The sequence below is a fragment of the Gymnoscopelus braueri genome, assembly GCF_963280865.1.
Source record: "Gymnoscopelus braueri genome assembly, chromosome: 1".
Lineage (NCBI taxonomy): Eukaryota > Metazoa > Chordata > Actinopteri > Myctophiformes > Myctophidae > Gymnoscopelus > Gymnoscopelus braueri.
In genome coordinates this window covers 40,560,756-40,583,720 of record NC_137603.1, presented here as the reverse complement: position 1 = coordinate 40,583,720, position 22,965 = coordinate 40,560,756, and the positions used below count along the sequence as shown (strand labels likewise).

The 22,965-nt window shown below is 42.0% G+C and overlaps 1 protein-coding gene across 2 annotated transcripts in view; it reads left to right on the top strand.

The window, feature by feature from the left end:
* The window catches only part of pcsk6 (proprotein convertase subtilisin/kexin type 6), a 57,006-nt gene that overhangs the window by 8,226 nt on the left and 25,815 nt on the right, over window positions 1–22,965 (top strand). For both annotated transcript variants that reach the window (XM_080428345.1, XM_080428344.1), the window contains 8 exons: window positions 1–59; window positions 849–925; window positions 4,237–4,325; window positions 10,551–10,723; window positions 11,367–11,579; window positions 13,866–13,966; window positions 15,279–15,382; window positions 15,994–16,111. The exon at window positions 1–59 is cut by the window's left edge and continues 85 nt beyond it. In XM_080428345.1, the coding sequence (XP_080284471.1) occupies window positions 1–59; window positions 849–925; window positions 4,237–4,325; window positions 10,551–10,723; window positions 11,367–11,579; window positions 13,866–13,966; window positions 15,279–15,382; window positions 15,994–16,111 (934 nt within the window). The remainder of the gene's footprint in view (window positions 60–848; window positions 926–4,236; window positions 4,326–10,550; window positions 10,724–11,366; window positions 11,580–13,865; window positions 13,967–15,278; window positions 15,383–15,993; window positions 16,112–22,965) is intronic.

The following is a 22,965-nucleotide window of genomic DNA, read 5'->3' as shown; positions in this document are numbered from 1 at the left end:
TGGTCACCTTCCTGGATGATGGCATCGAAACAAATCATCCAGATCTGGCCCAGAACTATGTACTGTATACGACTGACCTCTTTCATTCCCTGTTCCAGTGTTAGCTTTCAGTTAACTTTAGCCACATTCTCTTGTATACAGAAGAACTGTGGAACGTTCCAACATTTAAAAATGCTATACTGTATGTAAACTAAAGTAAAGTGTTAATTTAACAATTTGTACTGTTTATAAGTACCTGTTTTTATACTCTATGAGTTAAATCAACACTCAGGATCTTTTCTGTATATGTTCTAATAGGCTATGGACAAATATGAAACCGTAACAGCCCATAAAATGATACTATTTGTGGAGCCCAGTCGGTAATGTTGTATACGGAAACATATTGCTGCTATTTCATATTATAAACATGAAATGTTTCACGTTATAACAAGATAAATAGTATACTGTTATAATAAAGTTTGCATGTCATAAAACATAAAAACAACATAAAAACTTTTTACATTATACAGTTATCCTTTTTTGTTTTGTTTTCTTCTGTGGCAGCAATTCACATCCGTAGATATAGGCACAACCTTACTGTAATTTCATTTCTTCACCTGACAAATTGGATTACAGCCATAAGATATGGCCACTGTTGGTTCCAATTCATCACATGTTCTCTAATAGCAAACAAGATGAGACAGCACTGAATATAGCAGAAGACCTGGCCCATACATTGTCTTGCCTATTTACAGTATGCACTTGCACAAGCTATGAATTGTGTTAGATGTTTCGTTTTTTTGCCTGTACTGATTCCCTCCCATTTTTGGTGTTTTTCTCAAATATCCTCTCCTCTGTCATCTGTCCAGGACCAGCTAGCGAGTTACGATGTCAATGGGAACGACCACGACCCGACACCACGTTATGACTCTAGTAATGAAAACAAGTAAGAAGGATATATAATATCTTGTTATTATACCATCGCTACACTCCAGTCTGTTCTTTAACTCCTCCCCTCTCATAAAAAAGTTACAGGATAAACAGCAAACACTCATAGCCAGCCCTCTATCACCATGCTCCCGCTCACGTATTGAAAATAGTAACTATAGTCTTTTCTTTGCAGGACATTATAGCTCCAACATGCATGTTGGGCAGAATGGCTCAAGCATCAAGCCTTCTTTAAAAGACACTGATTCACACTTTGGTTTTATCTAACTTGCATGTTGGCAAGTGACTTATACAGTAAGTCTTTGTTTACATACACAAAATGTCTCATAATTGATTTATACAGTATGTCTTTTGATGACAGTGAGTTCTTTTTTTTCTTTTTTTTTTACATTGGAACCTTTTATAAAGTATTTGTTTGAGAAATACAAGACAAAAATTATCTCCCGCCCCATGACTTTTTTCATTTATTTTATTTTTTCATTATTTAAAATGTTCCTTTTGATAAAAGAAAAATATATTAAAAAAAATGAAAAAAGTAATCGAAAAAACACGGTCTCCTCACGCATTAGAAGGACAATGTCAGTCATCAGAACCAAGGACAGGTGTTTTCAATGAGTCAATTACAGTTAAAATGGAGTTTGAAGTTACAATGGGTTTGTATGAGAAGGGGATGAATATCAAATATCTAAACACTGAATCAAGAAACTTAAAAACTGTCTGGGGTGTTCACAAAAGCCAGAGTAGACGTTAAAATGACCCCAAACATGTTTGAAAGTGAAATATCCCTTTAATGATTTAGGTGACCCAATTATGCTTTTCTATAGTGACACCACTAGGCCAAACTTTCCACTGGTATCTCAAAATATCGTCATCGTCATCGTCATCGTCATCGTCATCGTCATCATCCTTTGACTGGCACCACCTTGTCGGCCACTGCTTCTCCCAGTTCTAGGAACATGTGTCCCTGGAGATTGTGTCAGGAAATGTATGTGGCCTGTTTCCTCTGGGCGATTGGGGAAGCCGCCATAGCAGGATATCAGATTATTTGATCCTTTGCACGGTTTGGGTGACCAGCAAAGATCGCTCTTCGATGTGCTACAGTTGTTATTGGTGGTAGTTGTTTGTAGATCTGTACTTTCGTTGGATGATTTTTCCGGGAGATGTTCTTAATACATATAAGGAGTCTTGTCTTGTGTACAGTATGTGCCATCCAGATGGTCTTGTTGCTCCCTCTCTTCATAGTCCTTCTTCATAGTCTTGCTGTGGTGCACAACTTCTGTTGTACAAAGGTAATGATAACCATAATGACATAAATATAAACCCTAATGACATAGGATGGCTTTCATGCTGACTGTGTGTGAGCATTTGCGCACTGCAGTGTATCTATCTGTTGGGAGACCTACGGGCATGGTAATGACCATTATCAGTCACGCAGAGGACTTTGAAATTTAATGATGGTAAAATGTCACCAATCCCCACAGGCACAATTATTTTACCCATTCCAAGTTGTTGAGTTTGTCTTCTCATCTTTTGAGATCTGTGATATAAATATGAGGGAACCGTTTAAATTAGAATGCCAGTACAGTGAATTGATTAAATACGTATTTTCATCTGAACTGACTTTTTTCTCTACTGACTAATCTCACTTAGATCCGGACATTCAGTCCTCATCGTGCCATTATTGCCTCACTGAGTTCACTTTCTAACAACCTTCAAAGGCAGCGTACTTCTATTCCCCATGCGAGTTGTCAAACACACAAATGCAAGAAAAGCTGTTGATTAATCCCCCCCTCAAGCTCTCACTCTGAGCTCGACTGAGTGCTGAAGATAACTCTGTCCTCAGTGCTGAGGTAGCCGTCATTTTCAAGCAAAGAGAAAACAAATCAATTAAAGGAGAAAGGCTTCTGTGCCAGTTTGTCGCCGGGCCTCAGACGGATGAGCTTACACAGAGCACCTGGCCTGGGGTGGGATTACAGCCCGTTAGTATTCACAGCCCCAGCTTCCCCTCATACTCTTGTTCATTAGGACATCCCTGCAATTCCCACACATTCAGTTTAAAATGAGCTGTCCAGCAGCACATCGGGGGCACTTACATACGCACCTCCCCTCCCCTGAGGGCAAGACTGAAACAACAGACCTTGTAGTCGTCACCTGCGTCTTACTGCAGCTTGCCATCTTGCTCTTTGTGTTATCTGTATAATGATGAATTTCATGTCACCTTTTAAGTGGCTGTTAAAGATAAGACCACTTCTTCACACTAGTGGTGAGTGGTATTTCTGTGGTGAGGTGAGCAATACATTTTAATGTTATGTACCAGTTTTTTCCCCCACTGGGCCATTATCTGAAGGCATAGGCAGGCACCCCGGGATTGCATTATCTTCTCAGGTGTTGTGTTAGCATGCTATGATGATACAAAGGGGACAGTAAAGAGAGAGAGCGAGAGTATCAGCCTTTGAGTAATGATTCCCCTGCTGGGAAAGTGAACTAAGGATAACCTTTAGCTCTCTGCCTAGGTGTTTGTTGGATTACATAATTTGCCCACGTGACATGCAGTGATCAGTGAAATTAGCTTTTTCACCAGAACCTGCAAAAAATAGTATTAAGAAAGGTCTTAAGGTTTCAGTATCATGTTCAGATATAGCTCCATAAAGAACCTCTCACTCCGCTATACAGCTCCGAGATGAGGTTCTATGTCGTTACCTTCCAGAATCGGGTATACGTCCGCCAAGGCTCCGCTGTTTACCCTTTTGTATACGTCGTATCCCAAAACTAATGGTAGATTCCAAGCCTCACGGATGTTTAAAGTTTGGAACGGAATGGAAAATTTTAGGAACGGAGCGAAACTACCCGTTTAAATCGCTTATTTAGTCAGCCTGTGGCCATGTTTCCCATTCAACCCGGAAAACCCCCCTACGTCCGCTGCCAGTACTGCTCCCGGTTTGGCTACAATGGGAAACATGGCCACAGGCTGACTAAATAAGCGATTTAAATGGGTAGTTTCGCTCCGTTCCTAAAATTTTCCATTCCGTTCCAAACTTTAAACATCCGTGACGCTTGGAATCTACCATTAGTTTTGGGATACGACGTATACAAAAGTGTAAACAGCGGAGCCTTGGCGGACGTATACCCGATTCTGGAAGGTAACGACATAGAACCTCATCTCGGAGCTGTATAGCGGAGTGAGAGGTTCTTTATGGAGCTAGTTCAGATACTTCAGTTAGCAATATGCAGCAGCATACAAGTATTCTACTGACACTTGGAGGATGTATAATTGCACCATTCTTTCCTTCTCTCTTTGTTGCCCTCTAGACATGGGACCCGGTGTGCAGGTGAAGTTGCAGCTGTGGCCAATAACTCCCATTGCATGGTGGGAGTTGCCTACAACGCAAGAATTGGAGGTGGAGTTCTTCGTTTTTTCCTCTAAACTTTTCTTTCATTGTGTGTGTGTGTGTGTGTGTGTGTGTGTGTGTGTGTGTGTGTGTGTGTGTGTGTGTGTGTGTGTGTGTGTGTGTGTGTGTGTGTGTGTGTGTGTGTGTGTGTGTGTGTGTGTGTGTGTGTGTGTGTGTGTGTGTGTGTGTGTGTGTGTGTGTGTCTCTCTCTCTCTCTCTCTCTCTCTCTCCATCTGTCTCTATCTCTGCGTGTCTGTCTTTCTCTTTGCCCAGTCTCTCTTCTTAGCCAGTATTATTCTGCATGTGTGCACAGGATTAACCTTGGGTTGTGCTGCTCTGTGTGGTGGAACAAGGTTTCTCTTGCTGAAAGCGCTAAGCTGGTGACCAGCGAACCAGTGCACATGAATGCGTTCACAAGACATTAATCCCCCATGGCTTCTGTAATGTCAAATGTCAAGGGCTTTTAATCAAAAGACAGAATCTCGGATCTGCTGCTCCCTCTGTTATGGTTTTGAGTTCTCTGCAGAGGGGCTCAACCTCAGCCATTTCCGACTTTGTGTTCATTTCTTCAAGACTCGTAAACGCTTCACTCCTGCGCCCTAGCCTTTTTCATTAAACCCCCAGCCTTGATTTGCCTTATCTCCTCTTGGCTGATTGCCTGGCTTAGACCCCAAGTCTGTTAATGCCATGAGGGGAAAGGTGAAGTGTTCTTTCTTTAGGCTGAAGTTTTCCTAATGAGAAAAGGTGTTACTTTGTGAAAGTAACTGATTTGTCGTACTTCTACCCTGCCCAACCCCAGACACTCTCTCAGAATCCCCTTCTCAAGGCACAGATTTAGTTATGTCCTGCTGCCATCCAGATATAAAAAGAGACTTCTACTGTACAAGTAAGGTATTTGATTACCAAAGGTGCTTTGAGTGCCTGTAGCGGGGCAGTTTTGCTATTTGCTTTGTAGTAGCAGGTGTTGTTGTTTACGTTGTTTGTGTGTCCTCTGAGAGCCCAGGGCTGCTGTTGGTGCAGCTTGTTAAGGCTGATGTGTTTGCATTCTAATCTTGTTGGAGTCTGACTCACCGAGCCATAAAAGACTTGTATACAGAACTCCTCTTTGAATGCTTTGTCTCGTTGTCCTCATCAGGTTCAACAAAGACTAGCATATCCACATTTGTCCATGCAGAAACTATTCTTATAATAATAACTTAAATTCTTATATTTCTTGCTTTCTTGCTTGACAGCGGATGTTTTCTTTAACATTCACTCCAGGACTTTTTGTAGAAGAAACTAAAGTAAAACAAGATTGGATCAAACCCCAGTATATGGCTGGAACTGGGAAATGTTGGCATTGTGTGAAATTGTGGGCAGTTTGTTAGAGGGAGATAGTGAATTTCTGGATATGAAATGTTCATCTGCAATTAGTTTTTAAAATGTATTGAAGTAGCATGGCACATAACATGGTTATGCCATGTTAATTAAAAATAAGGTTATAAATGTAGTTGCAAGAACCAAACTTTCCAGTCATAGCTTGGAAGGTTTGATTTGAAAGAGATGTTATTAGATAAGGATACATTTATCCTTAGACATTTTATGTTGACACAACCTGCTCTTGTTTCTATCTGCGGATGTATGCTGTTTTCTGTATTGAGTGTTTTAAGAATCAAGTAAGGGCCGTTTCACACTCAGGTCCCGGGTGCGCATTCCAGACCGCTTGGCTAGTGTGAATGTAGCGAATCGACCCGCGAAACGGATCACCGTTCCGTTCCCGAAACCACCTCGGGAGGCAGTCTCGGATCCGAATCATGCGTTTTCGGGTACGGTAGCTGCAATGTGAAAGCAAGCGTACCGTTAGACGGAAGTGGCCCGCTATTTGGAATAGGTGACGGTATATAAACTCGACAAAAACAGCCAACAAAAACACAGCTCTTCTAGCCGGTGCTACTGAATGAATGAAAACGCCCCAGAATGCATTGCGCACTTAAAGGGCTGGTGCACAGTTTAGTTTATCCCTTCTAAATAGCTTATGTGAGCATAATAAAGAATAGCAGAATAATACATTAAATTACTATCCAAAATACATTATAATGAGCATTATGAGGACCAGTTATATGAAGATAATATATAATATTATATTATAATGAGCATAATGAAGAATAGCAGAATAATTACTATCCAAAATAAATGAGAAGTTTCTTTTTATTAATTCTACAGTTTCACACACAAACGTGGGCTACAAAAACGAAACATCTCTGTGCTTTATTGTCATAAATTGCACTCTTCTACCATATGAATCTGTCATTCATAATTATTGATGTAATTCACATGTATGTCTGTATTTGTTTGTTTGTTGATGTGGGCAACGAGACCAAAGTTATTTTGGTCTCATTTTAGTTTGTTTAAATGTGTTTTCTTTATTGCTTGTCAGAATTAACTTACTTGTTAACTATGGTAGGCTATTCCCTTATGCTTAAAAAAAACGTGTATCTTTTATTTGACCTTTTCTCCAATTGTAGCATAACATAAGGTAACTCATGTTTTGAAAAGTGCTATATAAATAAAGTTATTGTTTTATTATTATGTAGCCTACTTAAACCCTCTATTCTCAGTAAAAACGGACCTACTTTTCTTGGACGCTTTTATCTGTCAACACCAAATCTCTCTGTCAAAAATAGCAGATCTACAAGCTCACAACGCGTCGCGCGTTGTGAGCTTGTAGATTGGCTATTTTTGGCTTATGTTCCCCCCATGCTGGGGTTCATGTGGTTAATACTATTCATAATAATGTAGTGGTGTTTTAATTTTGTCGAGGCACCTTGAAATAAAATATTAATATTATCCAGTGATATAAAAACATTAGCTAATGTTTTCATATCACTGGATAATATTAATATTTTATATTGCACGTGCATGATGTTTTCATGATGAGTAGTGTTATTCAGTTCTCACCCCTTGCTTTCAACATATTTAAACGCAGATTTGTGCGAGACCAGCACAAAGATTGTCGCATAGTTGATGACGTCTGTGTCCACAGGGGAAACACTATGTGCATGCCGCCACCTGTAGGATCGGGGGTGTATATGCATGTGTTCTGTGGTGCGATAGGATCTATGCCCAATGTGAATGCAGGCCACTGAGGCCAGCATTCGAATTGGGAAACGTTTTCAATGAAAACGGATCCAGTGAGAAACGGCCCTAACAGTCACTCTGTTTTGTCAGAGCGATTGTTATTTGGGGTGCTTTCTTTGACTATGTACTCTCCCTCATGCCTCTTGGCACATGGAGGGCTGTTTTGTGTCCTACTCTTAACTGTTCCACATATGCAAGGATGGTTAGTTGCCTTTTCAGCTTTATAGTTAAGAGTAGATAGGCTTATACAGGATGACTTTCTTTTAATTTAATTCACTGTGCCTAGGCTACCGGTGGTGTGGTGTCAACACACTTGAAATGTCAATATGACAACTTTGAAGTCAGTTAAAATCAGTCCACTGTTCGTGGACTGATTGATCATTCACCATAGATGTCACAATTATTATTTTGAGCGACGTGTTACAATATTATGTTTGTTCCTGTTCGCCTGTTTGCCAGAGAAGCTTGCATCTTGGAAAAGCACAAATACACAGGCAAAACATCCTTACACATTTAACCACATCAGTTGGTCTAGACTAGAGAAGCCATGTGCACAATATTCCATAGCCTGGAGGGGATCAAGCTATTAATATATTGGCATTAATAGGTGAGTTGTGGTCCAATGTGAGCTCCAGGCAGCTCATTCCAGCAGCCATGCTCGACAGGAGAGTTTGCAGGTGGGTAGGAGATGTGCAGTTGGTGTCTGTGCCAACCTAAACAGTAAACACATTTCTGCCTCACTGTTGCTGGTTGTGGATATTGTCTTTGTCTCCGCTCACTACAACCCGTAACCTGGAGGGACAATTGCTCTGTGATCGGCTAGTCCGTTGTTAGGCCAAATGGCGGATCAGTGCTGTAACTTGGTCAGTCAGTCAGTCAGTCAGTCAGTTGAGGGTATGCGGTTATCCTAAACTCAGAGATTAGACGCCTCTGCCCTGCACAGTCAAATAGAAATCACAAAGCCTTAATAACAGAAATAGTCTATGTAAGTTTAATTAATTGCAAAACATGACACCCCTTATTCAAAACAGATGGCGAATGCATTATTCTCTTCATAGGGCCTACACAGGTAATACCACAAACTACCTGTGAGACCTTGATGAATTGAACCTCACAGTCAGCAGTCAGTCAGTCAGTCAGTCAAACAAACAGTCAAACAAACAGTCAATCAGTCAGTAACATGCTCAAATCTAATACTGTATCCTTCAGTTCCAGCCTAATAATCATTAGAGTAACTGTGTTAACAGTGTAAGGGCTGGCCAAGGACCAAAACTAACATTGTTGAGGCAGATCTGGTTGCTTACTTTATAGCTTAATACTATTTTCTACTCAGTCGGAACAAGTTCCATTTGAGGTGATCCTCGTTCTACATCACTGTCTCTCTCATAATTAGCCTTGGATACACATGACTCAGTCACCTAACTAGGCAAGGCTGTGTGAACTCTGTGTACTTTGCTCTGTTTTGGAACTCCTGAAATCAATTTTGAACTGGAGCTATGAACTGGAGCTTGTTACGGAATTAGGTCTAATAGAGAGTTCCATTGATCTGCTGCCTGTTCAGAAAGGTGTTCAAACATCAAATGGATAAAAGCTGCAGTGTAGTTCATAGCCTAAAATATAAGCACCATGACATTTGCTCTACTTACAGTAGACAGCTTATTAAGGGACAAGCATGCCTCTATGGTATGATTGCTTGCGCTTGCGCACACACACACACACACACACACACACACACACACACACACACACACACACACACACACACACACACACACACACACACACACACACACACACACACACACACACACACACACACACACACACATACTATGTTAGTGCAATAGCAACCTACTAATGCTTTTGATTAACCATTTGTGTAAAGTCTCCTCTAAAAGTATTTTTGTTAATCAGTGGAGAGAAAAAGTAGCAGCTGTTGCCAAAGGCTATACGTACCTTTAGGCCTCTAGGTAACCAATCAAATTCACTGGTATCGTTTTGGTCTGTAATTGACAGAAAATACTTTTTCAAAAGCATAGTGTTTTATGCCTAACTCTAGCTTGAGGTTCAGAACGTTTCCTTTAGTGTTTTTTCTTCTCTTCTTTAAAGATTCCTAATTATTCAAAAAATGAACAGCAAAGAGAGGCATGAAAAGAGGAGTGTGTGTGTGTGTGTGTGTGTGTGTGTGTGTGTGTGTGTGTGTGTGTGTGTGTGTGTGTGTGTGTGTGTGTGTGTGTGTGTGTGTGTGTGTGCGTGTGTGCGTGCGTGCGTGCGTGTGCGTGCGTGCGTATGTGTGTGTATGTGTGTGTGTGTAAAAAAAGTGATTGACAATCCCTGCAGGGTTGGTGTTTGAGGACAAAGCAAGTGAGGATCCCAGAACAAATATCAAAACAGAGCATAGCTGTGTGTCTGTGGCTGTAGAGAAAAAAAATGATGTACCCCGTAACATACAACTTTTATGGCAATTATTCTCTGAACTATTCTCTGGTTAAGTATGTGAGTTATTGTGGGTGTTCAGGTGGTGCAGGGGTAAAGTTTCTTCCCACCACTGTGGAAAATGGTGTTCGATTCCACCACAGTGCACATGGCTTGGTCAGGCACTTCCCAGGGTGGGAAACCAGTTGAGATGTCTTTCGCTGCACTAGCCGCTCATACAGGGTGGTCAGGGCACCTGAACTGGGGAATATAGCGTGTTCTTCTGCATGAGTTCCATTCTCCCGGTGAAACTCCTCACTGTCAAGTGAAAAGAAGCGACTGTGACTCCAAATGCATAAGTGCAACACAGTGGTTCTCAAACATCTTCATGCCAAGGACCCCCAAACTGCTATGTATCTGGCCATGGACCACTATCTAAGATTTTTCAGATGGGGTTAAAGTTGTTAAATTGATTGGGGGGAGGCATAATGAGTGAATTGGGTGAACATTTTTAATAGATCAAAGATTTTTCTCAGTCACTTTGTCTAAGGTAAATCCTTGGTGAATCCTTCAAAAGTTAGAGGATTTATAACTGCTTTAAAGTACTAGTAAGTAAAGTAAATTACTGCAGGCTATTAATGCTGCAGGCTACTAATACTGCAGACTACATATTATAGTCCTCAATATTGCTTGTATGCACAGGCATTCGTATGCTGGATGGAGATGTGACTGATATAGTGGAGGCCAAGTCTCTGGGGATCAGACCTGACTACATTGACATCTACAGCGCCAGCTGGGGGCCGGATGACGACGGCAAGACCGTGGATGGCCCCGGGCCTCTGGCCAAACAAGCCTTCGAGATGGGCATCAAAAAGGTTTACACGCAGTTAATGACACCTGTCCCAAAGTATACAGTTGAATGTTTAATAAAAAAAAACAAAAAAAAACAAGTGTAACAGTTTACAAATGTTACATTTGCAAACTCTTACATCACACATACCCATTAACCCATTTAGACCGGAAGGAATCTGTAATTTTTAGATATTCAAAAATAGCAGACGCGCTACGAGCTTGTAGATCTGCTATTTTTTAAAAATCATGAAAATATGTGCAAATCTTTGAATATATATATATATTTTTAAAGCAAACATTTGTAACTCAAACCTTTGCTTTTGGGGATTCTAAATTCTAACAGTTTTCTGAAACACTTAGGTTGCTATAATATCAGTGGTTCAATCTCTAAACATTTTGTTCCCGGGACCCCCAGAAGCAAAAATTTGAGTAAAAAAAAATCTTAAAAAAAGATGTACAGTATATTCAAAGATTTGCACACATTTTCAAGATTAAAAAAACTAAAAAGTATAAAAAAATGGTTAAAGTGGTTAAAATCTAAAATGACACAGATGCATTCCCTGGTCCCGATGGGTTAACACTGAGGATTTTGCTGTGTATACAGCATTGGTACAACTGTTAATACAGTGGGTTTGTGTGGGATCATACATTACTTACGTCACACAGGGACGGAAAGGCCTGGGGTCCATCTTTGTTTGGGCCTCAGGTAACGGTGGTCGGCTGGGTGACCACTGCTCATGCGACGGCTACATCAACAGCATCTATACCATCTCCATCTCCAGCACCACGGAGAACGGCAACAGACCCTGGTACCTGGAGGTCTGCAGCTCCACCCTGGCCACTACCTACAGCAGTGGAGAGTTCTACGACCGGAAGATAGTGAGTACTGGATATACGTGACGGATGGGTGATAGTTGCAGTCAGTGTACCAAGCATGCATGCACATTCATGTGCGCAAACGTACACCTGCATGTACAGTATACATGCAAGCACATTCCCTTTTAACATTAACACCAGATGAAAACAACATCACCAGTGCGAGCGAGTACATGAAATGCTGTTCTAATAATATTAGATTATAGTATTTTCCTCTCTGTATCACATGTAACGCATGAGATTCGAACCCGTGTGTCTCATGCGGGAAGGGACAAGGGACCTTAAAGCCTAACATCTTAATGAGTATCTCCCCCACACACACATACAGTGTCTGAGAAATGTCTGCTTAACCCATTAAGACCTGGAACTGTGTCATTTTTAGATTTGAGCTGAAAAGCATTATTTTACACTTTGGGCTATTCAAAAATAGCAGATATACAAGCTCATAGCGCGGCACCGAGTGCCGCGCTACGAGCTTGTAGATCTGCTATTTTTGAAAAATCGTGAAAATGTGTGCAAATCTTTGAATATATATATTTTTAAAGCGAACATTTTTAACTCAAATCGTTGCTTCTGGGGGTCCCTGGAACAAAATATTTTGATGGGGGTCTGCGGCCAAATACATATCATTTTGGGGGTCCTTGACGTGAAAAAGATTGAGCACCACTGATATAGAAACATACGTTTTTCAGAAAACTGTTGAGATTTAGGAGACATGTAGAATCGGCTTCAGGTCTCAATGGGTTAAAGGAACTGGGCATCCTCTGGGCGGGGTGGCGGGTTGGGGGGAGTGAGGTGGAGCCAGCTCAAGGCTTCCTGGAAACGGCGAAGTCCATCTATCTGTGATACATGAATCAAGGGTGAAAGTCTTGCTCACCATGGAAGACCCACAGCTGGTCTCAGGAGCGCTGATAAACATGGCCAAACACCTGGTCAACCTGACCTTCGGAGTCTGGGACAAGATGAAGGAGGTTGTCTCCTACCCTTCTGTGATCCTGGACTCTCCAACACTGACTGAGATACTCTACCTCCACGATGTGATTGAGTTTCTTGATGTGGTAAACATTGAGGGCTGCCAGAGGCTCATCACTGAGGCCAAGGACTATCTTCTGCTCCAGGACCGCCGTAGAGAGCTTTACTGCCACACAGGTCCACAGGGACAGCTAAAGTGGTGGTGATGATTGGGGGAGAGGAAGAAGCACGGACCAGCTTCAGCTCTAAGTAGCCCGAGTATGTTCCTGACATGCAGGTCTTTTGGTGTTCCTACTGTGAGGCAACAGTGCTAACCACTGTGCCACCCACAAAGTAGTTAGTTAGTTAAAGTTTATTTCGGTCAACTCATAATCCATACAAACATATGGCATTTCGTGCAATAAAAGACAAAACAATTAAAAACAAAAACAAAGCAGCACCAAAACTGCTTGACTGAAAAGGCGTAGGCTGAAGCTTTTAGATCATGCTTAGAATGATGCCAAGCCAGAATAATACTAAAATTTAAAACAGACTGCCTGTCCCTCTACCTCTACTTGTGGTCCAGGCCTACTCTGTGTGTGCCTCTACACACAGACCAAAACATAATATTTACAGAGTACAGCAGGACCTGCTCTCTAGTGCAATATCTGGGGTGAAGGTGCCAGTAGTGAGGTCGGCTGGTGGAGGGTTGACCACACGGAGTATCTCTCTGTTGTCCTTCTCCCATCCGTCATGACTTTTAACAAGCAGCAGTTATGTGCTCGGTGCTCCAGCATAAACAGACTTTTACTATGTTCCATGTAGGACCCTTAATGGAACACTGTCCCGATTTTCAACTTTATGTCTGTATATTTGTTGGAGGGCTAATGTTCCATCAGCAGTCATAAAACGGAACGATGATATTGTGCCAAAAAGGTTACCATAGTGATGTCACTGGGATACAATCTGTGAATTTGAAAACTACAAACCCTCCTGGTTTTTAGCTGCTACCATTGTTGGCTGTGGCATTGCCCTTGTTCACTGCATGTATGGACAAATATCGATTTTGACTTCATGTCGTATGGGCATGCCAGGCTGATGCTTGCCCATGAATTGCATCATGGGAAATGTAAGATTGCAGAAAAAGTATAGATTATATCATAATATTGTTTTGTGTATACTGTGGGCTTCATCAACAATTCAATGAAAATGGACATCAACAGCCTGTCATATAGTATTTAAAAATTCTGAAATACAGTATACTGTACATACCCACAGTGAAAATGTCCATAAGGGAAACAATGTCTAAAACAAGGTCTGAATGTTTTTGTAACGCAGGTAACCACTGATCTGCGCCATCGCTGCACTGACAGCCACACTGGAACGTCTGTCTCCGCTCCCATCGTGGCTGGGGTCATCGCTCTCGCTCTGGAGGCCAAGTCAGTACTCTCATCCTCCTCCTCTGTTCTCTCTCTCTCTCCTGCACCATCTGTCTTCTGTCTCTGTCCCTATATCTGTTTCGGTCTTCCGCTGTTCTGTTTATGAAGTCTTATATCTTGAGATTGCTGCTCATCTTTCTCCTTAATTAGTGGAGAAATGAGTTTAGGGAGATGCTCATGGAATGTTTATGTTTGAATGGCGATGGCAGCCCCATAGTTCATAGCTTCACTACAGTCTGTCAGTGTAACTCCTTTGCTTATTAATATTCAGTTCATATGAATGATGTACTGAGGCCCTCATGTCGGGTTTGTAACGGATGAGAGTAAGTGAAGCTCGCTTTATGAGTGGTGCTTTCAAAGGCAATTCCTCATCTTCCGTGAATGTAGCACATTTCCCCAATCCCTTACTTAAAAGTTTGTAAAACTGAACTTATCCTTGCTCACGCCTTACCTTCAGTGTTATTTTATGTTCCATTCTGCCTGTAGGCATCAATTAAGTTTTATATGTGTTTTGATGCTTCTCAAGCCTCTGTCTGGAGCAATGGAATATAATATGGTATTTCATTACTCATGACAGCAAGTATAGAAGTTTCTCTTTTCAAGTGTTGAATGACAGTGTGGCAAGCTGTGCTTAAGATCTGCTTACGTTCTGCTTCCATGGCAACAACCTGAATGAAGCATTGTCATCATCAACTGTGTGTGAGAGCGACGAGAACAATATGAAGGAAAATATAAAGGCTTTGGTTAAAAGAACAGGGACCACCTGGCAAGAATTAGCAGGAAATGTGTGGAGATAGAGGGAAGTGTAAGTGGTGAAACATATGACGCTTCATAGTGTCATTGGAGTGCTGAAAAACATTTAAGCCAGCTCAACTTTATTTTGTAACTTTTGTAGCTTGTCATGCAGCGACAAGTGTCGGGACTGCCAAAGAGACAGACAGACAGACAGACAGACAGACAGACAGACAGACAGACAGACAGACAGACAGACAGACAGACAGACAGACAGACAGACAGACAGACAGACTCTCTTATAGATGGCTAGACTACTGCAGAAGCACGCTGTAAAAAGCGAACACCATCCTTGAAGCTTCAGCATCATGATATACCTGTCAGGCTGTTTGGCACATATTCGTCCTAGGAGTGCCACCGTCTTCAGTAAAAAATGATGTTTTATAGCAACCATATAAGTTGGTTGAGTTGGATAGACCTATTCAAATTTCAGCAATTATATCACTATCACCATGTCAAAAGCAAGTAGACCATCCAGTCTGTCCTGCCAAGATAGATAAAGTATTACTGTGTACTGCAGCCCGCTGATCACATGGAGAGATGTACAGCACCTGCTAGTGAAGACCTCCAGACCTGTCCATTTGAAAACCAATGACTGGAAGACCAACGCAGCAGGACACAGGGGTAAAGTACTAACCACTCAACCATGCAAGACCTTAAAGGGATAGTTCACCCGAATTTTTTTTTTCCTATTAATTAGTCACCCCATACATGGAGACTTGAGTTCGAAGCCCGATCTCGATGACCTTTGCTGCGTGTCACTCCCCATCTCTCTCCCCATTTTCCTGTCAGTCTACTGTCCTATAAATAAAGGCCCTATAAATAAATCTTTTAAAAAAATGAAGGGAGCTCTAAACCAATGATGTTGTTGATATTGATGATAATCATATTGCTGTCTTACCAACACAATTATTCGACTTAGTTTTTGTGTTATCCTTTTAGCCTGGACTCAATCAAAAACAAACAAACAGACACAATACTTTCGTGGAGAGGTTAATAATTTACAGTGTCTACTAAATCAAGCACACACCATGCTGATGTACAATATTTGAGACGGCTGTGGAAATTAAGTTCTGATGTAGGCTACTAGGCTTACCTTATTTTTGACTCAGTGGTTTCACCTGTCTGTGTCCTTGTAATGACAGCTAGTGAGCACCAAAACTGGACATGCTGCAACACTGCCATTCTAATTAGGGACAGTATGCTGTGTAATCTGTGTGGGTCAATTCTTTCAGTAAGCCACTTGTATGGCTTTGGACTGGTGGATGCGGAGGCCATGGTGGTGGAGGCAAAGAAGTGGAGGAGTGTTCCAGCCCAGCACACCTGCACACGCTTGTCTGACCGACGTTCCAGGTGAGAACGACCACAGAGAGCAAAGGCTAATCCATAAGCCACTTCTGCGTGGCCTGGAGGCGCTTGGGCGCGACTCCTCGGCCTCAAGGTCTGCTGAGTCGGCGCGCCTCCGTCATGGTCCAAAACTATACTTTATCGGCGAAAAAAAGTAGTCCGCGGTTGTTTGAAAAAGTAATGTCCCAAGCGGGAGTCAAACGCAGGGTCCCAGTAGTAGTGGATGGGGAGTCCAATGATTATCGAAGTGCGCCACTGAAGCTGGTGCTTGCATTTCCTGGTTGCTATGTTGTTCTTGTCGTCCTCGCATCAAAGCCTCGCCTTTCTACATTGGAACATCTGGAGAAAAGTAAAACATATGCACGTATGCTCTTTTTGGATTACAGCTCGGCTTTCAACACAATTAAGCCTATGAAGCTAACTGTGAAACTGGCAAACCTCGGTGTACCTACACCCACCTGCAACTGGATATTGGATTTTCTGATAGATAGGCCACAGGTGGTGAGGATGGGAAATAAGACCTCAGCCCAGCTCACGGTTAGTACTGGAACTCCTCAGGGCTGCTGCCTAAGTCCCAAACTCTACTCCTTGTACACACATGACTGCGTTTCCACCCATAAGAGTAACATCATAATAAAGTATGCCGATGACACAACCATCCTGGGCCTTATTAGAGGAGGAAACGAGTCAGGGTACAGGGAACAGGTGAACAACATCATCAGCTACGGAGAGGACAATGACCTTGTCCTCAATGTGGACAAAACGAAGGAAGTAATTCTGGATTTTAGGAGGGGACCTCCCACACTGCGACCCCTCACCATCAAGGGGACAGAGGTGGAGCAGGCAGACAGCTTTAAGTTTCTTGGCCTTCATGTGTCAACACATCTGACCTGGACTGAAAACACTGTTGCTACAGTGAAAAAAGCCCAGCAGCGGCTGTACTTCATTAGGATGCTGAAGAAGGCCGGACTTAGTCCCCGGCCCCTCACTCTGGCCTACAGAGGACTCGTTGAAAGCATCCTCACCAGCGGTATCACGGTGTGGTATGGAAACACTACCCAAGCTGAGAGGAAATCACTCCAACGAGTCATCAAAACTGCAGAGAGGATTATTGGAGCAGATCTCCCTGCCATGGACACAATCTACACACAGCGCTGTAGGAGGAGAGCACAGAGCATCCTTGAGGATCAACATCATCCTGCTCACCCTCTGTTCGTGTGGAGGGACTCAGGACATAACCTGAGACACCACAGGCCAGAGAGCATCTCCACCCACACAACACGCTTTTTTAACAGCTTTTTTCCTGCCACTGTGCGCTTAGTAGCCGAGGACATTAGGGACGGTAGTCAATATGACAGATGAACTGAATCAGAGCAGATGAACTAAATTAGGACAGATCATGATAAGATGAATTGCACCACTACTTGCACTGTTTTTTAGACTATGACGTGCTTATTATATTTATATTTGATATGGACTTTAGGGAGTGTGGTAGGATATATGTAGGATTGTAGGATGTACTGTATGTTTTCTCTGTATTTTCTGTCTTTTTAAAATGCTGACCCTGGGAGCTGAGCTCCAAAATTTCCTATGCACTTGTGCAAATGGCAAATAAAGTCTATTCTATTCTATTCTCGCAGCCCCGCGCCTAAAAACAAGCACTCCCCTTCCAATTTACCTGGAATGCCAATTTACCTGTGACATATGTATACACACACACACACACATGCGCGCACACACACACGCACGTGCACGCGCACGTGTGTGTTGTTATTATTGGGATAGCCAAATACATGCTTTATCCTCCAATGAACCGAGTGCATCTAAATCTGATCAACACACTGGTTTGTCTAATAAGCGATCGCTAATTATGAAATCAACTAAGAGTCAGCAGGATTTCAATAGAAAACATTGTTGCGGGTGGAATTCCTCATAATGGGTGGGAGCGTATGTGACTGGTCACTAATCATGCAGGCGGGTCCAGTGCAGCACTCTACTATCCAGCAGAGTTCTGAGTGGGTATCTGTTTGACATTATACCGCCCGTGGTCTTAACCTCTGCTCCTTTTTCTGCTTCTTGGTGCTGTGAATATTACCAACAGGAAATGTATGTTATTTAATTGGTGCATTTTCCTACTGAAAAGCCTTAGCATTTGTCAGCCAAAATAACAAACAAAATAATCCCATAACCCTATTATGGATGATGCGTTGTTGTAGTTTACATAAAAATGTAATATAAACACAAACTTTGTTAATAGGTTTCTCTGATTTATTTCCACATCATGCTTGCGGCTAGTAGATGCTTAGTGCTGTTGTATCTTCATAATGCTTCACCTTTAGAAAGCCTATACTGTATTGTCTATCCTTCATTTAATAATATAAGACACCTACGGCTAAACTGAGCCTCGAAGAAGTACACTATTATAATCAATTACTGAAATAATGAATTTATTCCCTCGCATCATCCCCTTGGGCGTTCGTTACACACCCTCATATAACTGCTTGTGATGCATTTGTAATAAATTCCAGTCTCATATACTTGAGAGACTGTATCTGACTGTTATGTATTGTAATTAGAGTAATTTATTTCCATCAAGAGGCCATTGTAAGTAATTGGAGCATGTCTAAATGTTATGAGCTCACACCATTTATAGGCGTGCTGTAGCTCCAGCTTCAAAGCAAGGAAGAGAGGGGTAGGGAGTGGTGCATGGCAGGGTTCAATTTGCTGGGGGCACCGGGGGTGTTTTTTTTAAATCCCTGCTTCTGGTCAGACTGAATTAAATACATGCCATTCCTTTTGGGAAATGTAGCCTGTCTGATGTGTTTGATATTTATGTTTGATAATATCACAAAATGTATATTAACCACGTTAACCCTGGCATCCCTATATTGGGAATATTGTCCAAATCTTTCCAATTACTTCTTTTTTATTATTAAATAATTGCAAAATGGCAGTTATACAGTACAAGCTCACAAGAACGTGTTGTGATACGACATATTGTTAGCTTGTAGTTTTGAGATTTAATTTATACCACGTTCAAAACTGTAAACAAGTAATCCCATCTGAAGTGGATACAATACATAAGTTTGAAAGGGGATTTTCAGTATTGCACAACCGATTCTCAGCGTTGTAGTGTGGAAGAAATATGTAATGTTTTATGCAGCGTTTTCTGTAATTTTTCAAATGGAGATGAATTGTATTCAACGTTTTTACGTTTTTATTTTCTGTCCTGGTGATTTAAGAGGACATTAAACTTCCACCACTGGGGTTGCACATACTAGCACATACTTGAGAGAAACAAAATGTTGGAGATGTTTGTTTTCATAGCCTCTTAATAAAGACAATATTTCACTCCACCCAGAGTCTTTATAGTGGCAAATGGTTGCCAAACTTCCTCAGAAATGTTCCTCATGACAGACACAGAACACATTGCACACTTAAGTTTTTTCTTTTCTTTCTTTCTAGTCATTGTTGGGCTTTGTGCTGCCAGGAAAACAGTGAAATACTGTGTATTCCCTTATTTGGGCTTTTGCAGGCCCTGATATCTTTGAGTGCAGTAAGTTAATGTATTGTAGTGGCTGCTGAGTTCAGCAAAAAAAAAAAAGAAGCTAATCAACAACTGGGAAACAATTTACAGGTGAAAAGACAATCTTCATCATTTTGTGTTTGTCCTCTTTCCCCTACCGTAATGTTTGTGTTCCACTGCACTACAAAACAGGTTCTCAAGAGAGTTGAAATGAAGCTGTTAACGCAGTTTGTGAGCGTGATAGAAATGACACTCCTCTCCCTGCTGTCACAGAGGAATATTGAGGGAACGTTGATGGCAGAAATGTGGCTTAATGGTGCTCGCTGGGGCATGACTGAAACAGCAGGGGATACACTGTATGTCACAGTGTCTCATGGTTTTCAGAAAGCGATTCAAGGGGGATGGTGATTGGTTAGGTGATTAGGAATTTGCAGTGTGGCCATCTCCATGCAAAAGGTTGTAACTGGAAAACGGCAATAAAACAGAGCCCCATTTGGCTGGAAATAACAATAGGGGATGTGTTGTAAGATCATCTAACATCGCCACTGGTAAATTGTTCCTGGAGCTGCTCAGAAAATAGGCTATCTTTATGACACCCAGCGTTTACATCATAAATTTAGCCTATAGGGTAAATAAAAGATTATTGTTTTCCCAATTTTTAAAACCTAATGATTCATGACTGCAGCACTTTGATTCTTGTTGCCTTGGTTTACAATGTGGACCATTGCCTGCACTGCCGCAGTCATTTGAGTCTTATAGATGATCTATTGACATGAGCTCCAGAGGGCTGCAGTGTAACAAATATGGCTTACAAGTAACATCAGATAGTCTTTGGTTTGCACCTCATGCTGTGTTATAAAGGAAGGAATACAATTCTACTTTGCTTCTCTGTAGCTGTAATCAGTAGAGATAATAGGCTACATTATGCTAAGTGTTAATCAGGATCAAGAGTGAGTTCAGAACTTCCTTTTTCAACACCCGAAATGCCGACACAAAGCCTCGTCTGTCCTTTGCGTCCTTGTAAAAAGTCGTTAGACTGTAATAATGAAAATGCTAATGTGTTTTGGCATTGGTCCTTTGTTATTATTGTGTTGTGTTGCCATCGTGGGTGCCATCATATTGCTTTACTGAACACATGAATGCTATGGATAATGCAGTGAATGAGCTTGCTTTCAGTGATACTGGACGCCTTTAAGTTCTCTCTGCATGGGCCGGTGTATCAAGGCTCAGTGCGTCACTGTCCATGACAAAGTATAACCTCTGCTGTGTATTCTGAGAGAAAAATATGCATTATAAGTATTCTTCTTATGTTTTCCATATGTTGGAAACAATGCAATGACGTGTAATTGTGAGAACAAACAATGAAGTGAATTTATTGTATAAATAGATTCTTATTGCTTTTTATTTGCTTCATCAGTAATAAATCATATTAACATCATGAAAAGAAGTAGGGTAATCAGTCAAGAAATACCTGCAGCCTGACTTTAAAGTTGGAAGACCTCAGCCATAGTATTTGTCAAATGTGTTTTCTATCTGTGTGACTGACTGCTGAATCAACCCGATCTCCAGAGATTACCGTAACATTGCACGGAACGAGTGCACTTCATTCCGTGGATAGCCGCCTCGGAACTCCCGAATCCGATCTCCAGAGATTACCGTAACATTGCACGGAACGAGTGCACTTCATTCCGTGGATAGCCGCCTCGGAACTCCCGAATTGCGTGCATATGGTACGGCGCTGCCTTGTGACAAAACCATTTCGGAGGCGCGCAGTCACAGGCGAATTGTCCCCCCGTGAAGGACCACCGAGGGAGCTAAGGCGACCGAGTTGCCGTCCTGAACGGTGGGACATTCGCCTGTGCCTACTCAGCGCCGTTTGAGTTATGTACCGATAGGCACAGAATCGTAAATTTTATTGTGGGGACTGCTCTGCTTCCGGGTTTTTCCGTGTTGCGACTGGTTACGCCCACCGTGGGACTCGCCGTACATATGCACGCAATTTGGGAGTTCCGAGGCGACTATCCACGGAATGAAGTGCACTGTTCCGTGCAATGTTACGGTATTCTCTGGAGATCAGGCTGGCTGAATACACAGAATGCTGGGTACCACACAAACACACACACACACACACACACACACACACACACACACACACACACACACACACACACACACACACACACACACACACACACACACACACACACACACACTCAGAGCACTGGTGAATGCAAGATCTACAACACACACGCACATACGCACACACACACAGACTGGCTCTAATGTAGCCTGGCAGCGCGTCGCGGGTTAGAGTCCCGTTCCCGACGACCTTTGCTGCGTGCATCTTCACTTAAAAAACTATCAATAAAGGCAGAAAATCCAAAAATAAATCTTTACAAAAAAAAAGCTCTACAAGCTCACGTCGCTGTGATGCATTGTGAGTTTGTAGATCTGCTAGTTACCCAGGGACAACAAAGTAAGCTATACAGTGTCGTGCATGCAGCAGTTCCATTTTCATTAGCCTGGAGCCAGGAGTAAATTGATTGGTTATGCTTACCCCCTGCCTGGAAAATATCCTGTCTGAATGTTCATGAGAAAGAAATGACCCACTCATTGCATCTCTGTTTATTTCTCTGTGTGTGTGTCTGTGTGCGCATGTGTGCGTGCATGCTCGCACATTCCCTGAGATGTATGACACATTTTTGGGACATGACTTTGTTGTCATACAAGTTTATTATAACCATCTGTGGTTTCAGATCCATATCTCAAACACTTTATGTAGACCTTTCTGTAAAAAAAATCTATATTGACACTAATCTTGACAGCATGGGTTTGAATCCACCAGTATGTCTTTCCTCTCCCACCCCTTTTCTCCAGTATCTCTCTGATATGGGCTACTCTTCACTAAATGCTGTAGAACGTTTTGACTGGATAGGACAAAAAGTGGGGAACTCTTAGCTGAACACAAAGGAGTTTATTAAAAAAGAGAGGTCACAGTACACGTTTTAAGCCTTCTAAACTGCACTTTGAGACAAACTGGAGCTGAAAGTTGAATGGAATGTGTTGAAGCTGATGGGAGCTGGGTGGACAAGCAGATGAATTAACACAATCTTTGAATGATTGCGACCTTCGTCAAATAAACAGTTTATTTGACAAAAGGTCACAAATCACAACTAGAAAAAGTGCTCCTCAGAGCACAGGTCTCCGCCAGGTCAGGTACGTTATTGTGGCCTCCTGGTGGTGCTATGATAGGCCAATGGGAAAAGGGTGCCATTTATTCTTAGGTCGTTCACGGCAATCGGACACTGCATTCGCGATTTGAGGCATTTTGTTC